The sequence below is a fragment of the Centrocercus urophasianus genome, unplaced genomic scaffold (assembly GCF_019232065.1).
Source record: "Centrocercus urophasianus isolate 14NV4802_14NV808 unplaced genomic scaffold, USGS_Curo_1.0 seq_23, whole genome shotgun sequence".
Classification (NCBI taxonomy): domain Eukaryota; kingdom Metazoa; phylum Chordata; class Aves; order Galliformes; family Phasianidae; genus Centrocercus; species Centrocercus urophasianus.
Window position 1 is genome coordinate 6,744,021 of NW_024884789.1, and position 25,301 is coordinate 6,769,321.

At 48.3% G+C, this 25,301-nt stretch overlaps 2 protein-coding genes across 4 annotated transcripts; one reads left to right on the plus strand and one right to left on the minus strand.

The window, feature by feature from the left end:
• The first annotated feature begins 42 nt into the window (after positions 1-42).
• MRPS11 (mitochondrial ribosomal protein S11) lies at positions 43-3,500 on the plus strand. The gene is made up of 6 exons (XM_042824003.1): positions 43-98; positions 214-306; positions 426-515; positions 1,078-1,207; positions 2,634-2,699; positions 3,158-3,500. Exons 1-6 carry the CDS (start codon positions 46-48, stop codon positions 3,263-3,265), a joined length of 540 nt encoding a protein of 179 aa, XP_042679937.1. The 5' UTR covers positions 43-45; the 3' UTR covers positions 3,266-3,500.
• Positions 3,501-11,470: 7,970 nt separating this feature from the next.
• DET1 (DET1 partner of COP1 E3 ubiquitin ligase) lies at positions 11,471-24,962 on the minus strand. Of its 3 annotated transcripts, none has more exons than XM_042824600.1 (5): positions 24,878-24,960; positions 23,162-24,270; positions 20,050-20,240; positions 18,204-18,395; positions 11,471-14,483 (listed from the first exon to the last, which is right to left on the minus strand). In XM_042824600.1, the coding sequence occupies exons 2-5, from the start codon at positions 24,242-24,244 to the stop codon at positions 14,294-14,296; spliced, it is 1,656 nt and encodes a 551-aa protein (XP_042680534.1). In that variant the 5' UTR covers positions 24,245-24,270; positions 24,878-24,960; the 3' UTR covers positions 11,471-14,293. The 3 variants fall into 3 exon arrangements, with proteins under 3 accessions (XP_042680534.1, XP_042680533.1, XP_042680532.1); XM_042824599.1 differs by having other exon boundaries at positions 23,162-24,273; positions 24,840-24,924; XM_042824598.1 differs by having other exon boundaries at positions 11,512-14,483; positions 23,162-24,273; positions 24,878-24,962.
• Between the last annotated feature and the right edge of the window lie 339 nt (positions 24,963-25,301).

A 25,301-nucleotide genomic window follows, 5' to 3' on the forward strand; every position in this document is an offset into this window, starting at 1 on the left:
CCTCGCGCGGAGAGGGGGGGACGCCGCTGGCGGGACGGGGTCGCCATGCACACCGTGCTAACGATCGCCCGGCAACGGCTGCGCGGGGCGGCCTGCGGGTGAGCGGAGGGGGGGATGTCGGCGTCCGGGGCTCCTCGGTGCTCGGTGGGCTCGGGATGAGCTCCGGGCGCCGTTCGCGCCCTCGCTTCCCCACGCTTCCCGTTCTTCCCGCAGCGCCGGCCTAGGCCGCGGCGTGCACGCAGGTGTGCGGAGGCTGCAGGAGCTGGCGGAGAAAGGGGCCGAGAGCCTGAGCGGCACCGAGCTGAGGTGAGCCGGCCGGCGTCGGCCTCGCACGGGGATACGGGGCTCCTGGCGTCGCTGCGTCCCTTCTTTCCTTCCCCAGATGGAAAGAGCCGGTGTCTGACAACTGTCGTCTTGCTCCTCAGCCCCTTAATCCTGCAGAGGAACTCCATGAGGTGGGATGGAAAGACGTATGAAGAGATCCCGATAGCTCACATCAAAGCCACGTACAACAAGTGAGCAGACAGCTTCTCCCGTTCTGTGCAATGCACTTCAAGCTTTGCATTTCAAATGAAAAAACAAAACAAAACAAAACAGGGAAGTTCGTGACACAGAATGTAAACCTGAGCTGCCCAGAGAGCCGTGGGTGCCCCATTCCTGGAGGTGCTCAGGATCAGGGTGGGTGGGCCCTGGGCAGCCTGAGCTGGTGGGGGCACCCAGCCTCAGTAGGGGACTGGGGCACTGTGGGCTTTTAGGTCCTTTCTAACCCAAACCATTCTGTGATTCTGTGAAATGGAAAAGGTAAAATGCTTGCTGTGAGAAGTGTGTGTGAAAGGGTTGGCTGTATCTTTGGGACAGTCAGTAGGAACGGGCTGTCCACAAAGGTTCTGCCATCTTGGATTCTCCACCATAACCCCGAAGTTCACTGCTGGGAGGTCCATGTGGGTAGAACTGATGTGCCTTGAAAGAGATCTTATGGCTTTGAGAAGGGAGCCGAGTTCTGTGGTGGAGCCATGCATTATGACAGTAAAATCCTCTTCGAGCTTCTTTCTTTCTTTTGTCCCTCTCTTGCTGTAGTACCCACATCCAAGTGGTCAGCTTTGACAACAGGCCGTTTGCCCACACATCCTGTGGCACTGAAGGTTTCCAGAATGCCAAGAAGGCAACTGCCATTGCGGCACAGACAGCTGGCATAGCGGCAGCAACGGTGAGTTTGCACTGCCTGTTGTCACTCTCCTGCATCCCCATGCTACCTGGGTCCATGGGGGACAAGTGCAGTAGCTTCATTCAGGAGAATAGAGCAGGGCAGAAGACAATTTGCTTCTTGTTCACATTGCTGTCCCTTGCTCATAAGCAGCACTGCAGACCTTTGCTCATTAACACTCAAGCAGCACACTGCCGTTTGCTGACAGCAAGCATCTTCACACTGGCAAAGTCTGTTTGAAACATCAGATAAAAATGCTCAGAAAGTGAGCTTAGCTGTGCAAGCGCTGACTGTAACTTGTAGCCTATCATTTCCTAGCTCGTTTCATAGCTCTTTCATTGAAAGGGAACACACCTCAGTCATTTTGGAAATATAAGCCCCTGACTCAGCAGCAGTTTAAATTCGTGCTGTAGGGAATTGAGAAGTGGCTGTAATTACTGGCTGAAATTTTTGTATTTGTTCTCTGCCACAGGAGAAATGAGCTTCTGCCAGCACTTCTAGTCAGAGAAGGTGATGTCCACGTAGATGTAATTTCCAGATGCATACAATTTAATGTAAAAAAAAAACTATGTAGGTATCCAGGCGACAGGAAAAAATGAGGCTGGCTGTGTTACAGTTCTCATTACAGCAAAGTAAGGCAAGGTTAGACTGAAAATCCTCATCCTAAACTACGTGGAACCTTTCATGTCAGAGGTGTTCTGTGCCACTGCTGGCCAACAGCTTATTATGGTTGATTCAGGGGAATATAAGAACACTTCCACTATTAGGCCTTGCTCATTGGAGCCTCATAAAAGCTGCATAACAGTGGTTGGCCAGATTTGTTCCTATTCCTGTTGAAGTTTGTAGTAGATTAATTGCACCTGAATACAGAAACTGAGACCCAGAGGAGCTCCACTTGGTGGCAGCACTGCTCTGCTTTACAGCAGGTGTTTTTCATTTTCAATTTGCAAGCCCCTAGCATTTTTACACTGTCACTGTGGACTCCTGCACAGTGAATATAAAGCTTGACTGCTTTTCTCATTTACCCTCTAGAAGGAATCCACTGATCACAAGATAAAAGTCACTGCATTAGATAAGGGAAAACAGCTTTGAGATGCTCCTTGTTAGTCAGGTATCCATGGATGTGTCATTTTCTGTCCTGTCTTTAGGTCATGGATAGTTTGATGTCAGACTTTCTCTGTATGCAGAGTTGACAGCTTAACACAAGTTTCCTTCAAACTGCCACTGTTTATCCAAGGCTCCTTTTCTGCTGGTGTCTTGTTCTGTGCGGCGATCCCCATCTATCTTCTCCATATCCATTACCACCTACTTTTTATTTTTACTTAAAGAATACTATGATAGAAGGTCAAAAGGGAATGAAGGAGCCCAGGGGAGGCAGAACAGCGGCAGATTTGTCAAAGAGAATACTGACCAGTTCTTCCTTTCTCAGAAAGCACGTGGAAAAGGTGTACTGCATGTACGAGTCATGGTGAAAGGACTGGGGCCAGGACGCAAAGTAGGTGTCAGTTTCCTTTCGTATTTTTTTCCTTCTCAGACATCATCCACGTTGTGTCTTTTTTCTTTTTTAAATTGAGGCTGGTCTCATGACAATACCGATTAACTTGATTTGTTTTTCTGAAGGTGATACAAAGAATTCATCACTGAAATGCTTAGTGAAGAAAACATAGAATAATAAAAATTTCAGAATCACTTCCTTTGGAGACAGAATAAAAGCTGTATTTGTTTTCTTGCCACTTAAGCACCAATGCTGATGGGAATTCTGATGAAAGGAGTGGAGAGAGAGGTTTAAATTGTTCCTTCTGATATTAATACTACAAGATAATTCCAAAGTAGAACTATTGAGCGAAGCTGATTTTCACAGGGGACCAATCTTTTTGCCCCTCAGCCTCTTCCCTTTTGTGCTCTGCAGTGTGTTGATAACAGTATATCATCTGCTGCCTTGCTCTGTTCCAGGCTGCCATCAAGGGGCTGACTATGGGAGGTTTGGAGGTCATCTCCATCACTGACAACACCCCGGTTCCACACAACGGCTGCCGCCCTCGGAAAGCCAGGCGGATGTGAGAAGGGAACGGAAGAGACACTGCGTTCAGTATTAGCTCTGTAACAGGGGCTGGGTTGGAAAGCCATCCTCCCTGCAATTTTTTGATGAGAGAAGGTTTAAGAAGACCATCCTGGGCCTTAGAAGCCCAAGGGGTAGAAGAAGCTGGTGGTAAATGCAGGAATACGTGTAATTCCTTAGTGGGAAGCCTCTTGTGTGTAAAGTTTGTTGATTAAAATGTTGGTCTTTTGACAGTCATTCCTGCTGTGTTTCTAGAAGTATTTTGGGTTGTTATTGCTTCTCAGCTGCTCTCTTCCTCTTTCCACAGTATGTGGCTCTTGTCTAGCCTTCAGTGCTATTACTGTTCTTGTTAGGTACAAGGGGGAACATTAGGTATGTACTAAATCCGATCTCCTTCAGTCTTCTGTAGTAAACAACTGCATGGGGTCACTTCATCTTCCTTCTGTCTTTCCCTTACTGCACACATTTGGAAACTAAGCATGGGGTAACACTTTTCCACCTGGCTTGCAGAGCTTATTGTGGTGTGCGTGAAGCGACTCTCACCATTCGCACAGCGTGGAGCGGCACAGTCAGATTCCATTACTGTCAAAGGTCTGCTGTGGTGCTTTGTTGCAGTCACATTGTAGCCAGCCTGTCGGTGCTGCTGGCAAATGGAAAATGCCAGTCCTTCGAAAGGGCTGGGATTGTGCCAGTTTTGCTGCTTGCAGTCCCCTTGGTTCTGCCTTGTGCACCACAAACTGGATTTGCTAGAGCTCCTGGGGTAAGCAAGCAGGGGGTTAGGCCTGAGAACAACAAACTGCTGCCAAGAAGATTTAAAACATTTTCATCTTGAACTGTGCTTCTGTATATCCACGGGCAGCATGGGCTTGTCATGAATTTGTGATGTATTATTGTTGCCCTACCTCCATCCAGAGAGAATTGCAGCCAAACAAATATGTCTGAGTCTCTTCGGAACGTTAACCAAAGAAAGTAACAGCAGTAACTGACTACAGGCTTGATCTCCTGGATGGCAAAAGCACAGTGCCTAGCATAGGGCAGCTCCTTGAAATCCATGCTGCCAGAAAATCAATCCTTTGCTACATCCAGCATACGCTGGGCAAACATTTCACTTGTAAACAGTGTATTCTGGTGCAGCCAGCAGTTTTATCACAAACCCAGAATCTTCCTTTCTATTATTTCTCTTTGTCGTTCCTCCTTCGTTTCTTAAATTGCATAATTAACTATTCTCTTTCTCTTTAGAGAAAGGGTACCATGGCAACAAGGCAGTGAACCTCCTTCATGGGGCTGAATGGCATACAGCAGGTTTTGAAAGAAATCAGTCTGCTTAGAAGAGCCTGTTGAGTTGCATTTGACAGAAGAGAATAAAATAAGATCCAGATGAATCCCTTACCTTACTCCAACTGTCTGAATTTGAATAGAGGAGAAGTTATCTTGAAGGGAAGTTCCTTGAGCTGTCTCAAATTTGACAGCAAGGAAGAGAGATTCTTCACAGATGTCTGACAGACTAGAAGAGCTTCCCCGTTGCTCCAGAAACATGGCTGGGCTTCTAGTGACTCCATATTACTCTTTTTAAGGAGAAGATACTATGAACCACAAAGATTAACTGACTCTCTGGGCAGCTAGCTGGCAAAGGCAGCCATGAGCACTGGAGTGCCTCGCAGCAGACTGCTTTCTGCACAGCACTGTAGTGGCCCTGACAAAGGAGGAGCACGAGTCAGTGCTGGCAGGCTTGTCAGTGATGCACTGCATCACACACTGAGAAAACCAAACACTACCATTCTGTACCACAAGCTGCTTGTTGCATCAGTGCAGCAGAAATGCCCATGTTAGACAAATACAGTGGAATGGATTGAACAAGCAAGAGTACAAAAAGATCCGTGGTCTTCTTGAAATTCAAGGAAGAGTAGGTGGATGCCTTGAGAATCAAAGAGAACTACAGCAAATCTTTCTCTTATCCAGACTTAGAATAAAGGCTGTGCCCTGTAACATCCTTAGTTTCTGAGTATTTCTGAATATCTGATTACGCAGCCACCGGTAGGACAGCGGGTGTTGTATCTCCCTGTTCACTCTGCCTGGTTTGGGTACCTATCTCTACTCCTTCCTCCAACTGATGTTCATTTAGCTCTCTCCATCCTGAATAGAAGGGATGGATGTTAGTTTCGCACTTTTGTGACCAGGTCCTTGCAATAGCAAGCAATATCTGTCTTCTGAACCTCCAGTTTCGTGTATCCTCCCTAAGCTTTCCAGCACAGTGCTTCAGTTGTGCACCTTTTAACTGGTTACATTTCCAGCTGCTTTCACTCCAGCCCTGACAGAGCAGCCCCTAAGCTGTGTCCCAGCTAAATGCTCAGTCTGAGCTGTTTATTTCACAGCAAATCCAGGCTTCAGGGGCAGCTGTCAGTGATACGGGAGAGCACAACTACACAAAGCAAGATCTCCCCCTTCATGCAAGGGCTCAGTCGCACACACTGTACTGTGAAAGAACTCTTAAAACCCTCTATTGTGGTTCCTCTTGCAGGGAATTAATAGACACCAGTAGCACTTAATGATTTCCTTACCCTTCATATGAAACTATTAATTAAAGGCCTAGTTTTAGTCAACCACTGGTATTTACCAGTCTTAATTGCTTTTCTTGGTGCCTGGGTAGAATACTGTTTTCTACTGGCTCGCATTCCTCCTGAGCAGCAATTACTGGAGTAGTAAGACCACAGCATTAGCACCATCATTAGGGTCACATCCTCCCCCTTTAGGCTTTCCTGTTGCTTCAGGACATTTTTTCTCTCCACTTCCTCCTCTTCCTGCTCATCTTTGATTCCCAACTCTCAGAAAAAGCTTTTTCTTTTGTTTTTTTCCCTCCTGAAAACAAGCTCAGAAGGTGCTACTGACTGCAAAGCCTCATCCCAGTTCTACCATGGCCTTTCTTGAGTATTGCCCTTCATTTTAAAATACCATGTACCTCCATTATACGGGGGGTGAAATACAAAACAGTGTTCTGACTTAGAGATAAAGCGCTACCTCAGGTCTGTTTCCCCATTAATGAGTGCCTTGGGGAGATAGTCTAACCCAGTTACTCTTCCCTTGGCCAGGGATGACACCTGGTGGCTTGAAAAAAATAGCCCCAGACTTATCTCTAATAGCATATTACTGTGCAAAGAGGAATTATTCCCCTCGCCCCTACAACAGGGACTTTCTACCTAGAGCGCAGCTTTATTTGCTGAATTGGTGATTTACTATTTCCTACGCGAGCATCTCAGTGGCAGGAGTCAGGCAGCCAATTTCGATCCCTCTGTGAGATTCAATTAAACCATTAATTAAGTGATGTCAGTGTCCTTTAACAGCTGACTGTATACACAAGCAAGGAGAAGGGGACAGACCCCGCAGTGCTAATAAACTGTCGCAGCAGGGGTGGCTTACCGCAGCCCAGCTGCAGCTGTCAGGGACATCTGTGCAGGTTTTGCCTGCTTTCCCTACGGTGCAAGAATACCTGGCTCGAACTCGGCATGAAGCAGGGCTCTGACTAGGTGTTTATAACCCCAACGTGCCCCTCGGGAGGCTCTGAGAAGTTGCAGTTCAAGTCGGGTTATGTTTTGCACTCAGACTTTCAAGATAATCAGGGATGCGCAAAGCTGCTGCTTTCACGCCCCGCGTCCCTGCACAGCCTCTCCTCCCCACAGCTGCCCCTCAGCCCCAGCCCCAACCTCTCAGCCCAAAAAGAGATCAAGGGCCCTCAGATTTTGTGCTTTCACGTTGTTCTCCTCTCCCCTCAAGAGGCATTAATAGGTACTCAACAGCAGAGGGAACGGCTCAGAGGTTTTACTAATGAACTGCCTAATAGCATCCAAGTCCCTGGGCTCACGATGGAGCAGGGCTGCAGGGTCCTCTTGGGGAGATGCAGCCTCACTGTATTTCTTTTTTTTGAAACCACTCACGCCTCCTCTGCGATGCTCTCCCGTTCTGCTGCTGCCACTTTGCGGGGTCCTTTTGTTCCCTTGGAGCTCACAACTCGCTTCCTATGCCCCACAGCTAGGAGCAGGAATATGCATGGGTCTGGGACCTCTTCTCAGCTAGGGAGCCCCGAAAGCTACTGCTTGGGGAGCAGTTTACAGTTTGGTAGAGAAGCCGGGCAGGAGGAAAAAGAGTTGGGTGTGAGGGGCTGAGAGCAAAGCAAGGGTGTGTGGGCAGCAAAAAGGTGGGGCAAGAAAGAAGGAGTGAGGAGACAAAAATACAGGAAGAGAAAACACAGCATGAAAAACTTCCCCAAGATCTGCCAGCCCAGAAACCAGCAAAGATGGGGACCTTGGAGGTAGACAAGAAGGGCACTCCAAAATCTATTCTCTGTGCTACACCACTTCATGGCTCATTTTGCAAAAGTCGAACAAACATCCACTATACCTCACAGCCACATCACTACTGCTTCCAGCATTCAGCCCCTGTTCCCTCTGCTTGCTCCTGTGCAGAGCGGGCTTCCCACTGCACATAGGTAACAAAACGCAGGGCCAGGCAGGAGAAAGACATATGTTCACCTCCAGCCTCTCAGCAGCAGCCCCCAAGCTGAGGTGGTGAAATACAGCTCTCATCTCTCCATACAGCAACCCGCAGGCAAACAACTCACTCTCCTAATTGCCAGCAATGGCCCCCACACCGCCCCTTGCAGATACCTGGCTGCTGCCTTTCATTTTGCTCCTGCTGCATCCACAGCACAAGTAAATTTTCTAATTTCCTCAGCTGTCAGAACCAACACCAGAAGAAAACGGGCAGAGCTGAGCAGCCTGCTGGGTTCCTTGTGAAGCACGCAGCAGGGAAGCAGCCTGCCTCAGCGGTGGGAGATGGTGCGAGACAATCTGCCCATAGACATGTTGGACAAAGCTGCTCCTTTGGTGGAAATCCCTGCAAGAGGGTGGGCTTACACCCAGGGGCCGGTGTAAAACTGGGACAAAGCCAGATGGGTGCAAGCAGCCTCGCAGCCGAGCTGCTCTCCCAGCCCTTATCGGAACCCTCTGAGGATGGAGCTGGCGTGGGCAGGGCCATTGTCTGGGGGATAAGGAGTGAGAGGGAGGAAGGGAGAGATTAGCTCCAACCTTGCTGCCCAGAGCTGCACCGTACAGCCGTGACATTGCTCTGCCCTATGTTACAGGAGACCTTGTTTGGCTGCCAGCTTCCCCTTCTGCTTACAGAGAGGGATTTTGCTGGCATTAAGGACTCTCAGCCAGGGCTGAAACAGTAACTAAGCTACACTGCCCGTGGTTATCAGCACAGCTCATCTGGGCCTCACCCTGACCTCAGGACTAGACACACACAAAAAAAATAGGGCAGCGGCAACAAAAGCCATCCTTATGGCGAGGGCACGTGCTGGGGCAGTTCCAGAGCTTAAGGAGAGATCTCCATTGCCGCACAGCACTGCGATCGGGGCCAGCACCACACAGCAGGGCCCCTCTCCCCTCCAAACTTGCCACTTGAACCATTTTCCCCCCGACTCGCTGCATGTTGCAGCAAGGCCGTTTCCATGCGGATGGCTGCTTCTCCCCGTTGCCATGGTGACGGCGCTGGTGCCAGAGGGCCGGAGGCGGAGGGCGAGCGCCATATCTCCCGGCTCAGGCTGAGGGTACATCTAATCCGGCCCCACGCCATTTTGCGCCTTTGAGGAGCTATCAAATGGCCAGCAGGAAGGCTCTGGGTGGACACACGGGCCCGCCGCTCTTCTTCACGCCCTAAATCACATCACAGGGCCCTTGACAGGGCTTCCCATGGAGCGCTCTCCCTTCACGCCTCACAGTTGCTGACACAGCCATAGTGCCACCGTCCCTAGGGCTGGGCTGTCCTACAGGCTCCGTGCTCAGTGCCATCACCACCAGTGCATCCTCAGCAGACCCGTATACAAGAAATGTGGTTGATGGAGGCAGGGTCCTGGGGCATCCAATGTGTCCTCATAGTGCTCTGCCTCCCTCCTCATGTTGTAGCACGCTGGGATGGATGGAGGTCATGGCAGATGAGAACTGGCTTGCGAATAGTTTTCAGGGCGAGATGAAGCACTGCCTAGAGCTGGGGCTCAGGGAATCCTCTGGGCAGAGCCAGGACTGCTTTGGTCCGTGCCTGGCACAGAAAAAAAGAAAGATAAGGACAGCTTTAAAAAGGCTAAATTCTGTCATCTACAGAAGGTGAACTCTTCCAAAGACACCAGTTTGTACTTGAACAAAGCAGAATGCAGAAAATGAATTTGCCGTGTCACCCTGAATTTCCACTGCAGTTCTTGTAGGATTTTCTTCCATGGCAGCCAAACGCCGTGCTGCTGCTCCTTTCAGAAAGTTTCCCCAGCAGGCTCCTCTCCCTGCATCTAGCCAGCATCTCCCTGCCACTCTGCTGTAAAGCAGTCCCATCTCCTCTAAAACCGCCCTCTAACACACAGGTGCACACGGTATCTTTGCAAAACACTAACCAGATGTTGCACCCCAGCCCTAAATAGTTGGGACCAGGGACACTCTGCCCCTGTTCTAACATCTCCTGTTCAGTTCTCTCTGGTAGGAACACTGCAGTCACCCACAAGTTACTCATTTCCACAACGCTAGTCTAAAGCCGGTGTGGTATTTTTATGTTATAACATCAGGAAAAGAATATGCAATTCAGGGTTTTTCCACATCAGTATTTTTCTAAGAATTAATTTCCTTACACAATAAGGACAGCTCTTCCCTGGTTGCTACCCTGAAAGAAACACAGGCTAATCAGACCTCAGCCAGAACACAGCTCTAGCAGGGGCTGCTGCTGCCTGATGAGCAGTCAGCCTAGTTGGCAGGCAGTGCCAGGCTGTTACTGCTACAATGACTGACTGCACAGCTCAGCCCCCGCAGCCCAGGGGCTACAAAAAAAAAAAAAAGAAAAAAAGGTATATAAAAGCCCTTTCACCATTCCCTCCTCGTAAGGAAGTATTTGGCCAGCAAAGCTTTTACAACCACACTAACAAGACAGGAAAGTACAAGCATTCAGGGACACTAACAACTATGAAAGCAACACAAAAGCAAACCCACAAAATCCTGTCCCATTGCTTGCCCACAGGACTGACTTTTCTAATAAAGGCTCCCACCAGGAGGAAAGCTGTTGGGAGGGCCACGCGTCCCAGTACCTCCCAGACATCATCTCCATTTCCAAAGTCCTGAGAGATCCTGCAGGAAGAGCTGGCAGAAAAGCAATCAGAGGACAGAAACATGAAAAACAATAAAAAAAACATATGGAAGCACCAGAAATCTGAAATAAAGCTTCAGAAATCTGGTTCTTCCAGCTGGGTCAAAAGAGAACAAAGAAAGCATAACAGACACCAGCACGTGAGCAAAAGTAAGGTTCTGAGAAAACAAAAACACAGAGAAAATCAGGGTGCTGTATCAGGGACAGCAGCTCAGGGCTGGAGGGTTGACCAGAAGGAGTGTTGAAGCAGGAACACGCCATTAACGGATACACAGATTTGATTCTATTGGGATTTCTGTGGCTTGCTGACTAATGCAGTTTATATAAGAAATATTACATAGTTTTTTTTAAAGCAAAGGCAGCACAAGAAGTAATAAAGATGGGATTCCACTACCTAACAAACATGGTATTAAAGTCAAGCATCTCAGCATCTCCTTGTCACTTAGTACCTTTCTGAAGAGCCGCAGGCTCAAGAGCTTTCTGACATGCTCAAGGTCTCCAAAGGAAAGCAACAGAAAACTGCACACACCAAAATAGAGGAAGGTTCAAAGAAGCTCTCAGGGCCAAGACTGCAGATGCGTACAGGAACCAATTTACACAGGCACAATGCTGGGTGGTCACAAAGCAGCAGTGGGTTACAAGAGAGTCCCAGTCCAGAACCGTTTGCAAATTTTCAGCCATGATGTTGTACAAAAGATATTTCATGCCTGAAGCAGCACACAGCTGGAAAATGCAAGTGCCCTAACAAGCAATGGGTAGGTGATGACTTCTGCCAAGCAATCTGTACAGCTCAACCTTTATCTCTTGATCACGGAGCACGAGCAGAAAATGGCCACAAGGTTAGGCAAGTGCTATAAAATGGACTAAAGGAAGAGTCTGAGTGCAAGACGGACTAGCAATAAAATTAAAAGAGGAAAACATAACCGAAGGCCAAGTATTCCTCCCCCAGCATTCTCCTGGAGGGAAGAAGGAGAAATCTGCAGCAACTACAGAAATGCCCTTGGTAGGAAGCACACTGCTACTCCAGACGTCAGGAAGAGGCCAGAAACTGGCGGGTAATAATTCTGCACAGCCCAGCACACATCCCTACCATCTCTTCCTAACAATGGGACTCCTGGCTGCACCACTAAGGTTCTGAGAAAACAAAAACAATCAATCGAGCTCTTACAGCAAATTCTGTTTATTCCATTTTTGTGTTGTGCTGCTAACAAATCTTCATCCTAGCCTAGGAAAAATATCAGGTAGAAAATATTTGCCCTTTCCTCCCCCCCTCCCCACTTTTTTTTTTTTTTGTTGTTTTAATGAATAAAGAATCAAAATTTCAAGTATGAGAGACTTTTTTCTTCCAATGCATTTCTGTAATAAAATTAACTCTGTTGTAGATATAAAATGCAGCAGCCACGACCAGAGGATCTGCAATGCTACTCAAAGGCAATTAGTACCCAGAATGAATCAATCAGTTTGTCTGCAAACATAATAAGAAAATACTTAGCACTCACCCAGCACTTTTTGTCCATGAATCTCAAAGCGTTTTACAAAAGCTGAAAATATGTTTTTGGCCTCATTTACAGAGAAGAAAACACCGGATGGAACAGGAATAGATTTGCCCTCAGTGACAAAACAATTTAATAGCAGAATAAGAGCAGACCTCTGGTCTCGCAGCCCCGAGTCCAACAACCCACGCCATGCTCTCTGCATCACACAGGACTGCCTGAATCTGGCAAAAGCCCCTACTGCAGAAATGCTAATATAAAAATGCTTTATATTTTTGCCACCCAAAAAAAACCCAAACAAACAAACAACATTTAAACGGAGACCTGGGAGCTATTTTAATAAGCACTGACCTCCCAGGCTGACATCAAGGCATAAAGCCAGTCTTGAACGGAGCTGCTGAGAGCTTTGGAGAAAACAAAAATAGTCTCATACTGAAAGTGTGAACAAACGTGAGAGTGGTGCAGGAAGAAGATAATTCCATGATCTACTATGTGCAAATGATTCTCCACTTGGAGCTTTAATTGAATATTTGAGGAACAGATCACAGGATAAAACCTAAAACCTTGACAAATAGTGTTATTAGATGGAGAGGAACCCAGACCTAAAGCACACATGGCCTGATGCTCCCTCTATTAGCAGTCTTCCAACCTTGAAGTCATTCCTGAAACACCTGAGAAACCCACAGTGCATAAACCAGAAAAAGAGCAGTGAAATACAGCATCTTGTCCTAGAATTAAGTTTAGCATGGCCGGGAAAGTAAATACCATAGAACAGAGACTAAAGGCTGACTTGAAGATCCTCAGCCACCTTCCCCTGCAAGGTCCCACATTCATGCTTCATGCAGGCACCATCAACACACAAAGTTATTTTCTTATGCTTTACTATGCAAAATGACTGTTTGACATCAGTACTGTTCTTCACAGGCATGTGGCCACAACACATCACCCACAGCCCACTTTGGTCCAAAGATGACACCAACAGGGTCATTTAAAGCAGGTGTCTCCCGTGCACAAGCACCAATTTTCTGATGTCCCCTCTGTAACTCACGTGGGATGGCTGCAATGCTTGATAGCACACAGTCACAAGTCTGTGTGCAGCAGAACACAAATGCTGCTCTGCAACCAAGAATTCCGCTTTTAACAGAGGAGGGCAGGCCACACCAACTAACAGGACAAACAGTATTACACCTAGGAGCTTAATTTCTAGGCAGCATAGACACTGCAGTGGTCCACTCAGCACCACGCCGAACATGATGCACCAGCCAGCTGTGCTTTGAAGCCTGGGAATACCCAAAAGGGTTCTCACAGAGAACAGCGTATCAAACAGGGATAGGTAAGCAACGTAAGTCAACTCATCTCTTAACTGCAAACCTGCAGCAATGCACAGTAATTCAGGTCTCCTCCCTCCTTCCTGGAAAAACCCAAATGCTATTAGTTCTCCACGGTCATTCTCCAGCACACAGAAGGGTGCCAGCAGCTGGGACTCCCTTCTGCTCAGCAGCAAGCCTGCAGATGCCCATAAGGATTCATCCACACTGCAGAAAGAAACCCTTCAAGAGCAAGGAGCTGCTGTTATTCTCCAAACTCCTCCCAGCCACCCTCCCTCCTTGTTGCCCACTTTTTCATGCATCAGAGACGCAATCAGCTGCACAGGTTTGTGGTACTATCTTACCACCTTCCACTTAGGGGCTTTATGGATACTAAGGCACAAAGATTAAATTACTTGCATAAAAGTCAGGAATACACCTCATCTCTCTCAGTTCCAACGATTTCTCACAGCTTTTTCCTAACCTCTTGCATATTAAAATCGTGTGAGTAGATGGTGTGGATGAGAACAGGATTTCATTTCCCTAGTAATACTGGTGATACAAATACGGGTAGCTGTATTTCTAAGCTCTCCCCGTGGCTTCTATCCATTCCCTCTAGGACAGGCTGTTTGTCTTGACAAAGTAGGAAAGCATCAGTGCAGAAGGGAGCGCTCCACAAATATGTTGCAAAGCTCCATGGTTGCCATCCTAAGACATACAACAGGAGAGAAAACAGACATGCCTCTGGGAAATCGAGAAACAAACCTCAGCTACACTTTGTTCATCAACAGGAATAAGGAACAACAGCAGTGCTTAACGCAGCGGGAACCACTGCGGTACGAAAAGAGTGAGAAGAAATATTTGCAGGTCTGACTTCAACAGATCACCTTTTCACAGCTGAGGGCACTGCGAGATGCCGGCAGGTGGGAGCTCCCAGGTCAGACCTCTCGACGCGATCGATGGTTTGGTTTCCTAGAAGGTGTGAGTGCCCGGCTTTGGTCTGTCTGTGGCAGAGGCCCAGACCCGAGGAGAAGAGCTGCCCTGCCCACGCGTTGCCCTACGTGCAGCTATGCCTCATGTGGAAGTTTACCACGTACTCCGCGTTCGTGCGCTGCACCGAGATGGCAAAGGGCTCGAAGGGGTGGAAGGTGAACGCAACCAGGCGTCGCACGGTGTGATTGATGGGCCGCCCCAGGAGTCCCGCCTGGATTTCAAACTTCAGGAGGCCAGAATCACGAGCGTAAAATCTGAAAGGAAGAGAAAGTCAATTACGGCTGTTCCTGACTATTGACTTTGCCATCTGGACTCTTCACAATCTGAGACAAGTGCCTTGTTCAGTTTCTGGTACTCCCTCAGTGGCAGGAGATCCTCAGCTGGGTGTCTGGCTCTTGGCGACAGAGGAGAGTCCCTCCTGGGGCAGCTAGTTTTTCACTGTCTAGAAAAAGACTTCTTTTCCTCTCAGTCAGAAAACTCTGTCTTCTGTGCTGACTCTCTATACTCTCTTAATGCAAGCTGCTCCGCTTGATGCCTATGGCAGATACACTGTACAGGATGGAGCCTGCCTCCCTTAGCAATGGCCTTCATTCCAGCTGTAAGGCCAACCCTTCCCTCTCCTGCTGCTGTCAGTATGCTGCTGCACTTGTGCTTAGTTACATCGCTGTTCAACAGAGGAAGGTGAACACCTGGATCCAGTTTGGCTCCACGGTGCCATATTCCACCTTACACTTCAAACTAGGCTTTGCAAATCCTGATAGATTTCCAAACGCAACAACAAAAATCACCAAGATGACAGTTTGAGCAGGAAGTGTCTGGTGGACAGCATTTAACAATCACAGCAAGGGCAGAGGTAAAGGCAAATGGATGTGTTTTTCTGCTGGTGCCCATAAATCTGGCTGTCGGTCCGAGGAAGCACATTTGTGTCTCCAAATAGGCGAGCTCTGGAACACAGCTTCAGCACTGCCAAGGGGATGAGGCAATGCAGTGAAAAGCCAAAGTCTAGAAAGCCATTTGCTTCTTGAACCTTCTCTGCATACCAGAGGACTGGCTCACTTTCTGTAGCAGATATAAGCCCACCTTACACATTATTCTGAGCTGCTGTGGGAACAGGGGACTCTCTGCAACGATCCCACTCTTCCCAAGAACACAGCGGAGGTTTGGGGGATTTGGTACCTTCACAAGGCAGCTGAGCTCCAGCTGACAGGACTCAAGTTCTCACCTGAAGAACTCATCCCCTTAGAGCATTTTCTCTGCCCTTTCAGTTTCGGGAACAGAATTGCCATTTTGTCTTCCAGCTTTTTCCTTTTCCACCATCGCTTTGCGGACGTGGACATTTTGCATTTTTCCTCTGGTTTTAACACAGAGAATGCTTTTAATACTAGAGCACATTTCCCCCCACTTCTGGCAAGCAATACAATGCACTCAGCTCTCAGCCTGGAAAGAACAGGTGATGACAGATACAGGCAATGCTGTTTCAGGAGCAGACATACTCCACATTTTAACAGCACAGCCTATTGAGATCCTCATGTTCTTCCTGGAGGGCCACTCTCCTCTCTCTTCCTCTGAATCAAAGCGCCAGCCAGCTCTGCCTGAAAATTGCACACAAGAACTCAGCAAGAGAGTCACAATCTTGGTATTTGGCTTTTTAAAAGCCCTCTCCCTCCTACACAAGGCTGGGTATGTGGAGGGTCATTCTTTAAATAAAGCATAGTCCCTGGTCTGCTCCTCTCTCTCCCCAATTCACAATAATTTACTACTCAAGATGAAGCTCCCTGTAATCTCAGAGATGTGTTCAGTTTGGTATTTTTAAATCTATTTTTAAAAGTGCTCTGCAATCAGAGGCCATTTCCATGGGCTCTTACTCTGGGGATAAATTAGGCACTGCAATATAAAATTGTATGTCAACAGAAACAGCAAGACCAGCCTTTTCAAACCATATGAAAATGGAAGATTTATCTGCAGACCAATTTTTTGGTTAAATGGCTCCTTATTAGCCATCTAGATGGATTTTAGAGACCCCCTGCTATAGGTAAAGCTGTGTTAGAGCCTCTTCCTCACAAGTCCCATCATTTCACCCACTGAATTTTTCTTCAAGCCTCCTGAAAAGATATTGGAAAATGGCAGTGATGGGGACCTGAAGTCCTTCCCGCCTGACAGCAAACCACTACTGGCCTCTCAAGTAGCCAGAGGGCTGAACCTGCCGAACACAGAAAAGCAGCACGGGTCAAAAGAGCACCAGGCACAGAGGTGCTGAAACTGGTGAGTAAAACAGAGGCCTTCATCTCACAGATGTCCTGCCAGGAAATACAAGCGGTCCATAACACCCGTCGCTGCCCAAGCTCTCTGCACTGCAGCCACTCAGAGGACTTACATTACAAGCATTACATTACTGCCGCCCCTCATTTCCAAGCTTTCCAACCACAACGGGCAGCAGTATTATTTTATTAATCCCTTTGTTTCGTATGTGAGAAACACAGCAGTGCTACTTCAGCTACTCAATGGTTAAGGTTAGCGCCTGGTCTTCTGCTTACTTCCCAAAAACCAGGAGCCCCACTGCTCCCAGGCCCTATTCAAGTCCTAATTGACTGCACAGCTTTGAGCTTTCAAAGCTCTGGCTCTGAAATGCCGCGTTGCTCAAGGGAGGGAGGAAAGGTGGCACTTTGCTTTGTTTACTACAAAGACGGTAACCACAGCAAATGACTGAGGTTTTGCTCCCTTTTGTCTGCAGGAGCCCTGCGCAGGTCGGTGCTGGCAGACAACCATTGCCCTGCAAGTTTTCCCAACGTCAAGCATGACAAGGGGGAAAGGGCAGGCTTTTCTCTGCAGATAGCATGGGAGCTGGAGATTAAACCAAATCATAAGGGCAGGGGAAAAAATGTATATGTATCAATTAAATATACATAATTTGGGAATTGAGAGCACAGGAATAATCAGAAGATTCCTAGCACCTGAGTCAGAGTCAGGGGAGACATGAAATCAGGTTTTGAGGATGCACTGATGAAAATAAATTTGGGAAGCCATCCAGAATGGACTCCTGAGGCTGTCAGAGCCCCCAACACGCGTCCAGTTGCTAAACAAAGCACTTAGACATTGAAGGCTCTCTTTGTTTTTCGAGCGTAGGTTCATTTCTCTTTTGCAACAGTGTAAGTGGAAAGCCTGTTCTGCCTGGAGAACTCAGCCCCAATGATTTGAGCCTTTCAGGCAGGGGATGCTGAATTTTTAACCACTACTGCTTGCCACCATAGCTGCAGCCAACAAAAAGAAGTAAACAGTCACGGCGTTTCTGAAAGAAGCTCTGCAAACATCCTTATTCTAAGGCTTGGAGTTCTTCCTTCTGCCAGCAATGAAGACTCAGACATAAGAGGCACAGAATGGCTTTTACACCTGGCTAAACTTCTACTACAGAAACAAATTTCCTATAGATCACAGACAGAAGAGGGACATGAAGAGGAGTACGGCTCCCAGGGTGAGAAACGTAAATAGGGAAAAAAAGGCAGTCTGAAAATAGCAAAATCAATACCAGAAGCTTTATGAATAACACCTAAGCCAGACAATGTTTTAGTCACAGGACAAACCAGGTGATCCTTACCAGTTAACCCTACGTGCTCAGAAAGAATCCTTCCAGCACAGGAAGGATAGCAAGCACCCAGAAACATATCTGCAGCCCACACAGGGGGGCTGAACTGCTCTAGAAGGAGGAACAAGAGCATTCATATGGAAAAGGCTCACTCTTTACCACCCAAGTCTTCCATAAGGCAGCTCAGTGACAAAACCTGAAGGGCTCTCCCACACATATAAGGTGAGACTTATCACGAGGAGATTGGCCAAGCTTTGTGCAACTACTGAAATAAACCCCCTGGCCAAAGGACGTGGAGAGAGAAAGGCACCGATGTCTGTTCTTTCTGCAAATTTCACAGGTGATTTAGAGTTCCCCTTTCTCCTCACATACAGCTTCTTGACCTGTTTCGTACCTTATAGGGTGATCACCGCAGGTCTTGGGCCGCTCCATGACGGACACCCACTTGTCATCATAGCTGAAAAGGGAGAGGTCGAGGTACGGGCTGCCACTGTACGACTGGGCACTGATTGGGAGCTGGCCCAGCAGCCTCCGCACGGCCTCTGTGTGTCCCCCGTACTTGGCATTCACAATAGTGTCTTTGAACCTGAAGCAAACCAAGAAGCAGGTTTTACTCACAAAGGCCACAGGTGAACAGATTAAAAAAAAAAAAAAAAAAAAAAAAAGGAGGAAAACTGATAGAGAAAGAAAAGCAGCAGCAGTGTAAGAACTAGAACAGCTCGCTTCCAAAGATGTATCAGAGTGATTCAACCATCAACCAGCTCTGGTGACCTTTTTATCCTCCCTCATCATTACTGTTTCTGCTCTGAAAGTCCAAACTGATAGAAGGACAAGACCGTGCCTATCCACAAGGTCTGGCCTCAGCTGCACCACAGTACAGGAAATGAACAGGATCAGAAACAGGGAGAGGTGGATTAGCAGCTTATCAGTCAATCCAAGTTTTGCCACAAAGCCTGTAAACAGCATAAGCAAAAGCCAGCGTGTTTCACAGCAACAGTTGAGCCCTTAAGGTTGACTCTAGAATCCCCCCCTCCCTCTCTAGCCATTGTGTTTTAAACACATAGAGGGAGAAACCTGAGATGAGGAAGAACCTTGAAGAGAAGCAGAACGCGCTTCAAAGCCACAGCGAGCTCAAAGCTCTTCCAGGTAAAGAGACAAACGCAGGTTGGATTTCTCATTCCAAATAAAATTTGAGCTTTCCACAAGCAAGAACAGACAGATCAGCTGCACGAACGTCACACACCACAGTCAGTAAACTGTTTCCCTTTGAACACAAACACTCAGCCAAAAGCCAGCTTGCTGTGTATACAGCATTATTACACTCGGCTACTTAAGTTAAACATTCCTGTTACACGTTCTTACAGTCGAGTGGATGAACAGATTCTCCTCTACACTTCAGCACAATGCAGAAATTGTTCTTTAGGTGCCTGCACTGAGCTCCCTCGTTCTTTTTTTTTCCCCCTAAGCAATAGGGATTTTGTGACAGGGAGCTCCACGATGCTACAGTCAGCTTCCTCTTACTTAGGGGATGTGAAACTAAAATCAGCCGAAGCTTCACTGCCATAAGTGACTGCCAAGTACTTTGGATGATGTCAAACAAGTCACTAGAAGAACAAAACACCCTGAGTCACATAAAAATACATTCCAACAGAAATAACACACTCTGCCTCATTAAAACCACATTTGACTGTTAAAGAACATTCTGGAAACCCTGGATATTTTGATATTTTGCTCAGTTTTCACAACAAGTCTAGGCGGATCCATTTCCTTTCTCCAAGCAGAGTTCAGTGAGAATCACAAGCTGTTTACTGCTGTTACAGAACACAGCTTGTTGCACACTAAATTTAAAGAAGGCCACTTGGCAAAATACATCCAATTAGACGATGTAGCATCTTGATAAATCTTATCTACGGGGCCCAAAGCTACTGGGCAGTACTGTTTTAATGAACTCCACAGGAGGTACCACTCAAAGAGAGCCAGCAATATCTTGCTTTTAAAATTCCTTTCTCTTCTAAGCACTGAACTGCACCACTGCCTTCTTCCTTGCTGTACAAAGACACATACTGTGGAATATGAGACCAGGTGCACGAGGCTGCGAGATGAAGCAGGTCCCAGGCAGCCCCTCGCATCACACAGCGACCACAGGAGCTGTTTTTCTCAGGGTGGCTGTTTGATACTGGCCTTCAGCTGACGGGGCTGAGCGTGTCTACACGGTACAAAGCATGCTCCGAATGGCTCACCGGCGTTGGATCTGCCTGGCAAAGTTGTTGCTGGAAGCAGAGCAGGGGAACTGAACCGCCTCGCTGTGCAAAGTGGCGTTCCTGAAGAGGTCACAGAAGTTCTCAAACAGCTCCAGCAGCTCATCGGACGTGTTCTCAAACACGGCTATGACCTCCGTGCTCACCATGTTGTACACGACGAAGAATGAAGGCTGGGGAGAGAAGCAGAGGTGAGGGTTAGCCAGAGAGCAGGCAGAGGGAAGCTGGCCCTTCCTCCTCCCCATGTGATGCCACAAATCCTACCCAAACGTCTTTGCAGAGCAGGAGAATCCCACATCTTCATACTAATCCCTTCTGCTACTCAAATACCTCAACAGGCACCAAATTATCCACCTGTTTACTGCCATGTCGTTATTTATGGAAAAAAAACCACAACTGAATGGGCTTCCAATTTTTCTTCTCAAACTGGATGTCAATATTTCTGTTTTCTCTTCCTCTCTGCCCTCCACCAAATCCAAAATGCTTTCTGAAGTGCCAAATTTAATTTTCGTTCCTGTTGACAAAATGATTTTAAACCCAGTGCTAGCTGGCAACAAATCATCCTTTCCTTTATGCAGAGAAATTATTTGCTTTCTCTTCTTAGTATTTCCACCACACAGGGATGAGCCTATTCAGAGCGCTGTGCACCACACCACTGCCTACAAAAAGTTGGACCCTCCTGATACCCTGCTGACACAGGAATGAAAATCTGAAAGACATGAACAACTTCTTTTTAATGCCATCATTCTCGTGCGAGGAGGCTCAGGCACCGTGCTGTACATTGGCAATCTCAGTGCTTCACAGCAGCAACAAGGCAGAGGTGGGGAAAAACACCGCATTTGTACCAGCACAACTGCAACAAAGGGAAAGGACTTTCCCAGCTCACCAGGAAGGGGCAGTTCTTGGTCACCAAAGGTAGCTGTCATTAGATAGGATAGGGCTAGATTTCCAGCACCACAAAGCCCATCCCTGCTTCAAATGCAGCTAATTCACTGGGCACATGCACAGATCTGGGTAAGTCTTCTGCTCATAAACACAGTTTGTGAATGCTTCACATCCCGCTCCCAGTCAATGCTCGGCGATGACGGCAGGCACTCTGCCCACCTCATCCATCTGTAAATATCACAAGGTTCACTTGTTTGACAGCCCCAAAATAAACTGTGATCGTACAACCCGACCCCCACACGTTCAAATGAAGCACACTGAATGAGGTTACTCACTGAATGACTGCCTGAGGAAAGGAAAGCCCTTCTGAAATACAGCTTTGAAGCAGAGAGGAGACAGCAGAAGTAGAAACTATTTACATCTTTTAAAACTGCAGGGAATCTCCTCCAACCTTAAACAAAGAAGTTCCTTTGCCAGGTTAACACAGGATGCCCTCAACCACAGAAATCTTCCTTCCTACATTTCAGCAGCACCTGTGATGCAGACAAAGCACGAGTGTGGCACAGGCAGCAGAAGCTGTTACAAAAAGCACACAGCAAAGCTGGCAAAGCTGGAACACAGGCCAAAAACAGCAACCCCCAAACTAGACATACACAGCAATGCACAGGCAACCTGCAAGCGTAAACAGGAACTTCCTCAGCCTCCTTAACAGAAGAGCCTAAAGAAAGATCCTGAAATCAGACCAAACCCACGTCCTGCACTGATAGGTGAAAGAAAAAATGGGAGCTTTAGGTATTCTGTGACCAAAGTGTTCTTCACAAAGCCCCAACACCAAGACTGAACTCAGGCAGGTCAGGCTGCTCCACAGCTGGAATTTTCTGCTGAAAGAAAGAAGAAATAAGATGCTTTCCTTCAGCAGAAAATACATCACCTGAGGAAGAGTGCAAACAAGCCACAATTTGCGTCTGAAAGTAACCTTCAGGTGAAGCAAGTCAAGAACAGGTTGGGGCAAAGCAGGCACAAAGACCTTGGTAACCACAGCAGGGAGCAGAGCTGACACTCCCACAGACACTCACATGGGGGTGGCCTGCGGCTTGGATCAGGAACACCACTCTGGATACAAGCAACAAGCTACACACTGCAAGCCACATCCACAAAGCTTTCGTGTTCCTGAGACAGCCATTCCATTCTACACCAGTGGGTAAAACAGTTTTAGCCTCTTTTATTCTCTCCCAAAATAATTAGCCCAAAACAAATACAAAAGAGAAATCATGGTCACAAAGAATTATTGCTCGTTTCATTAAGGTCTAAGTATTGGAACCAGCAAGATGGGAAGGATGGGATAGGAAGGATAAACAAACATCTAGGGAACTACCTGACAAACTTCAGCAGGAGATTTATTAATTATTTTTCCCAAATACTGCCAAAAACAAACAAACAAAAACAAAGCACAGATTAAGACTGAAGTAGGTTAACGTGAAAAATGTCTTGCTCAGCTTCACATAGCTCAAAAACTGAGTAACAGCAACAGTGGTGAAAAGAGATGATCAACATGTGGGATGGTGAAAAGCCTGGAGGGACCCAGCACTGTCTGAGCTACATTTACTCTAATTTGACTTCTTTAGTACTAAACAGAAAGGAAAAGCAATTGGCACATTAGCTAGATTTAAGAGCTGCTACTTCAATTTGGAGAGATCATAAATACTAGCTCTGACAGAAGCTTGAAAGTGTAAGTACGTAGGCAGAATAGAAAAGGTAATTCTACTGGTGAAAAATGGAGATATTATATTTGAAAAACATGCTTGAAGATGCAGAAGAAAAGGGAGAGACTACCTCTACAATGCAAGTGCATTACATGAAATAGCAGCTAAAAAAATCAGCTGGGGATTTAGGAGGGAAAGAGCACCGTGAAGCACTTGTGAGCACAGGGAACAATCCCTGGAGAAAGGGGACTCAATAACACCTAAGATCTTTTCTGTCTCATTTTCAGTTATGAACAATGTGGTGAAGTCATGAGAGCAAAAGACACTGAAGTTATTCAATACCAAGGGTGTCCAATGTTCACACAAGAATGAAGTAATGGGGTCCTAAACAGCACATCCAGTGAACAATCACAGGCTCAGCTAGGAAATGCTGCTCGGAACAGCACTGAACCTGCCTGAGAGCACTTGCCCCCAAGCAACAGGGAGCCCCAGGTGGCAGGCAGTACCTGTGAAGGATCTGTTACCCGCAGTGTGACCACATCTTCACTAGTGTATTTGATAAACAGATGGTTCTCATCCAAAAGCTGCATCTTCCACATGCGGAGCTGCCTCAGCTGATCAAAGTACTGGAAGAACCTCCTCTTTGCTATCGCGCTGCCGTCCTGCTCTGCCCTTCTCCACAGGTACACCAGCAGCCTGTGCTTCAAAGAGTTGATGAAGGGCTCTTTGTAGGGGTTTGCCATCCCCGTCTGAGAGTCCCGCTGCACCTCGGGATACACCGCAGACAGCGTCAGCAGATCGTCCTCGTAGCAGAAGCGGCCGATTGTCCGCACGTCGATGAAAGTCCCCTCGGGTGTCACCTGAAAGACGTGAATCGTCTGCTGCTGCACAGACAGAATGGCCAAGATGTTCTTATAGAGGTACAGCCCCTGGTTATGAGAGAGGATGACTTTGTCACACTTGAAAGTCCTCGTGTCACAGAGCCTGCCCGTGTGGAGATCAATGATATGCAGGGAATAATCTTCCAGAGGGGAGCGAGGGTTGGGGGTCACCGACTCACTGTTGCGATAAACCTCAAAGAAGGGCGGGTGCGGCTCCTCGGGGAGGTAAGCAGCAGAGCCAACGATGACATACCTACAGTCATCAGTGAACAAGCTGCACTCACGGTTCAGGTGCTCCCCGTTGGAGGCCACATTGGTGATATGGAGCAGGACGAAAAAGCGCTCAAAGAGCCGCCCTCGGATGTTGACAGATCTTTGGTCATTGCCGTTAGCCAGGATCTCCCCCTCGTAGCCTTGCAGGAGGTCCTCTGCCGCCTGGCAGCCCTGATACTCGTAGATCTCCAGGGATGTCTGGTCGGAGGAGAAGGCGATGAAGTAGCGTCCATCGGGGGAGAACTTGCGCAAGAAGCAGGGCGGCTTCTCCACGTTGACCACGGTGAAGTTGGGGAAGACGTTCTGGTGGAAAACTCGGACCTGGTGCCAGTGGGTGCCGGCCTTGCCAGAGCTGATCCGACGGCGCTCGAGGCGGTGGATGACATTCTGGTTCTGGATGCGGCGGGGCTTGATTGTGGGGGCATCATGGTCCATGGTCAGAGCACTACTTCATCTTCACCCTGCTGCAGACGGCACACACACTCACTGTGGGACCTCACCAAGGCTGCTTACAGAGAGGGAGTTCTGGGCAACCCCCTGAGGGAGGGGGCCAGCTGAAAACCTTCGGGAGAGAGGCTGGGAGAGAGGGTTCAGTGGGGACGTAACAGAGACAGTGGTAGGTACCCAGAGGGAACCCAGCAAGGCGATGGGGTCTGCAGAGCTGCCTGCTGAAGAGCAGGGCACAGGAAAGGATCGAGCTGAGGAAGGCAGCACACGTACGTGGATGCCACAGGGACACTCAAACACCGGGAACCGGGTGAGAGCAGCCAGGGGCAGCCTGCAGCTGAGACAGAGGGAGCCCAGGGAGGGCATGAAGGCAGGGGGAACGGGGCAGCCTGTGGGCCACCGAGGGGACAGCAGCTCCAAGGAGAAGCCTGACTGGAGGCTGGGGACGGGGGGCCGCTCTCCCTCTGCTCCGCAGGAAACCGCGGCTCAGGACCATGCCCTGGGGGCACGGAGGAGCTCGGAACCCTCCGGGCGTGGAGGCCACGGCGTAGCGGTGCCTACAAAGGGCGCAGGCCGCGCTCACCACCGGGGCCCGGCGCTGGGCCCGCCGCCGCCGCTTACTCTATGGCCGCTGCCATCTTTCCGCCACCACACAACGACGCACCGCGACAGCGGCGGCGAGAAGGCGTCACCCTCACTGTCCGCTTCCGCTTCCGGTGGGCGGAGCAGCGAGGCAGGGCGCACCAGAGTGTCCACGGAGCGAGTGAGAGAGCGCCCCCTGGCGGAGGGAGGAGCGCTGCGGGACGCGTCCGCGCACAGCGGGAACCGCCTGAAACGCGCCCTGCACCCCTACAGCCCCGCCAGGCCAAAATCCTGAACCCTCACAAATCTGTACCTCTGTGGTCCTCCACCCATCCTTAACCCCTATAATCTTGCTGCTCGTAAGCATGCATACCTATAAACCCGCACCCCTATAAATGTGCATCCATCCTGCGTCCCCATAACCCTGCACTGCTATAGCCCAGTAGCCCCTTACCACTAGAAG

Coding starts and splice junctions, on each gene's coding strand:
- DET1 (XM_042824600.1), bottom strand. CDS start 24,244: ATGGACCATGATGCCCCCACAATCAAGCCCCGCCGCATCCAGAACCAG. Junction 20,241..23,161: donor GGGTAACAGATCCTTCACAG/GTACTGCCTGCC, acceptor TTCTCTCCCCAG/CCTTCATTCTTCGTCGTGTA. Junction 14,484..18,203: donor TGCGGTGATCACCCTATAAG/GTACGAAACAGG, acceptor TCTTCCTTTCAG/ATTTTACGCTCGTGATTCTG.
- MRPS11 (XM_042824003.1), top strand. CDS start 46: ATGCACACCGTGCTAACGATCGCCCGGCAACGGCTGCGCGGGGCGGCC. Junction 99..213: donor CTGCGCGGGGCGGCCTGCGG/GTGAGCGGAGGG, acceptor TTCTTCCCGCAG/CGCCGGCCTAGGCCGCGGCG. Junction 307..425: donor CTGAGCGGCACCGAGCTGAG/GTGAGCCGGCCG, acceptor CTTGCTCCTCAG/CCCCTTAATCCTGCAGAGGA.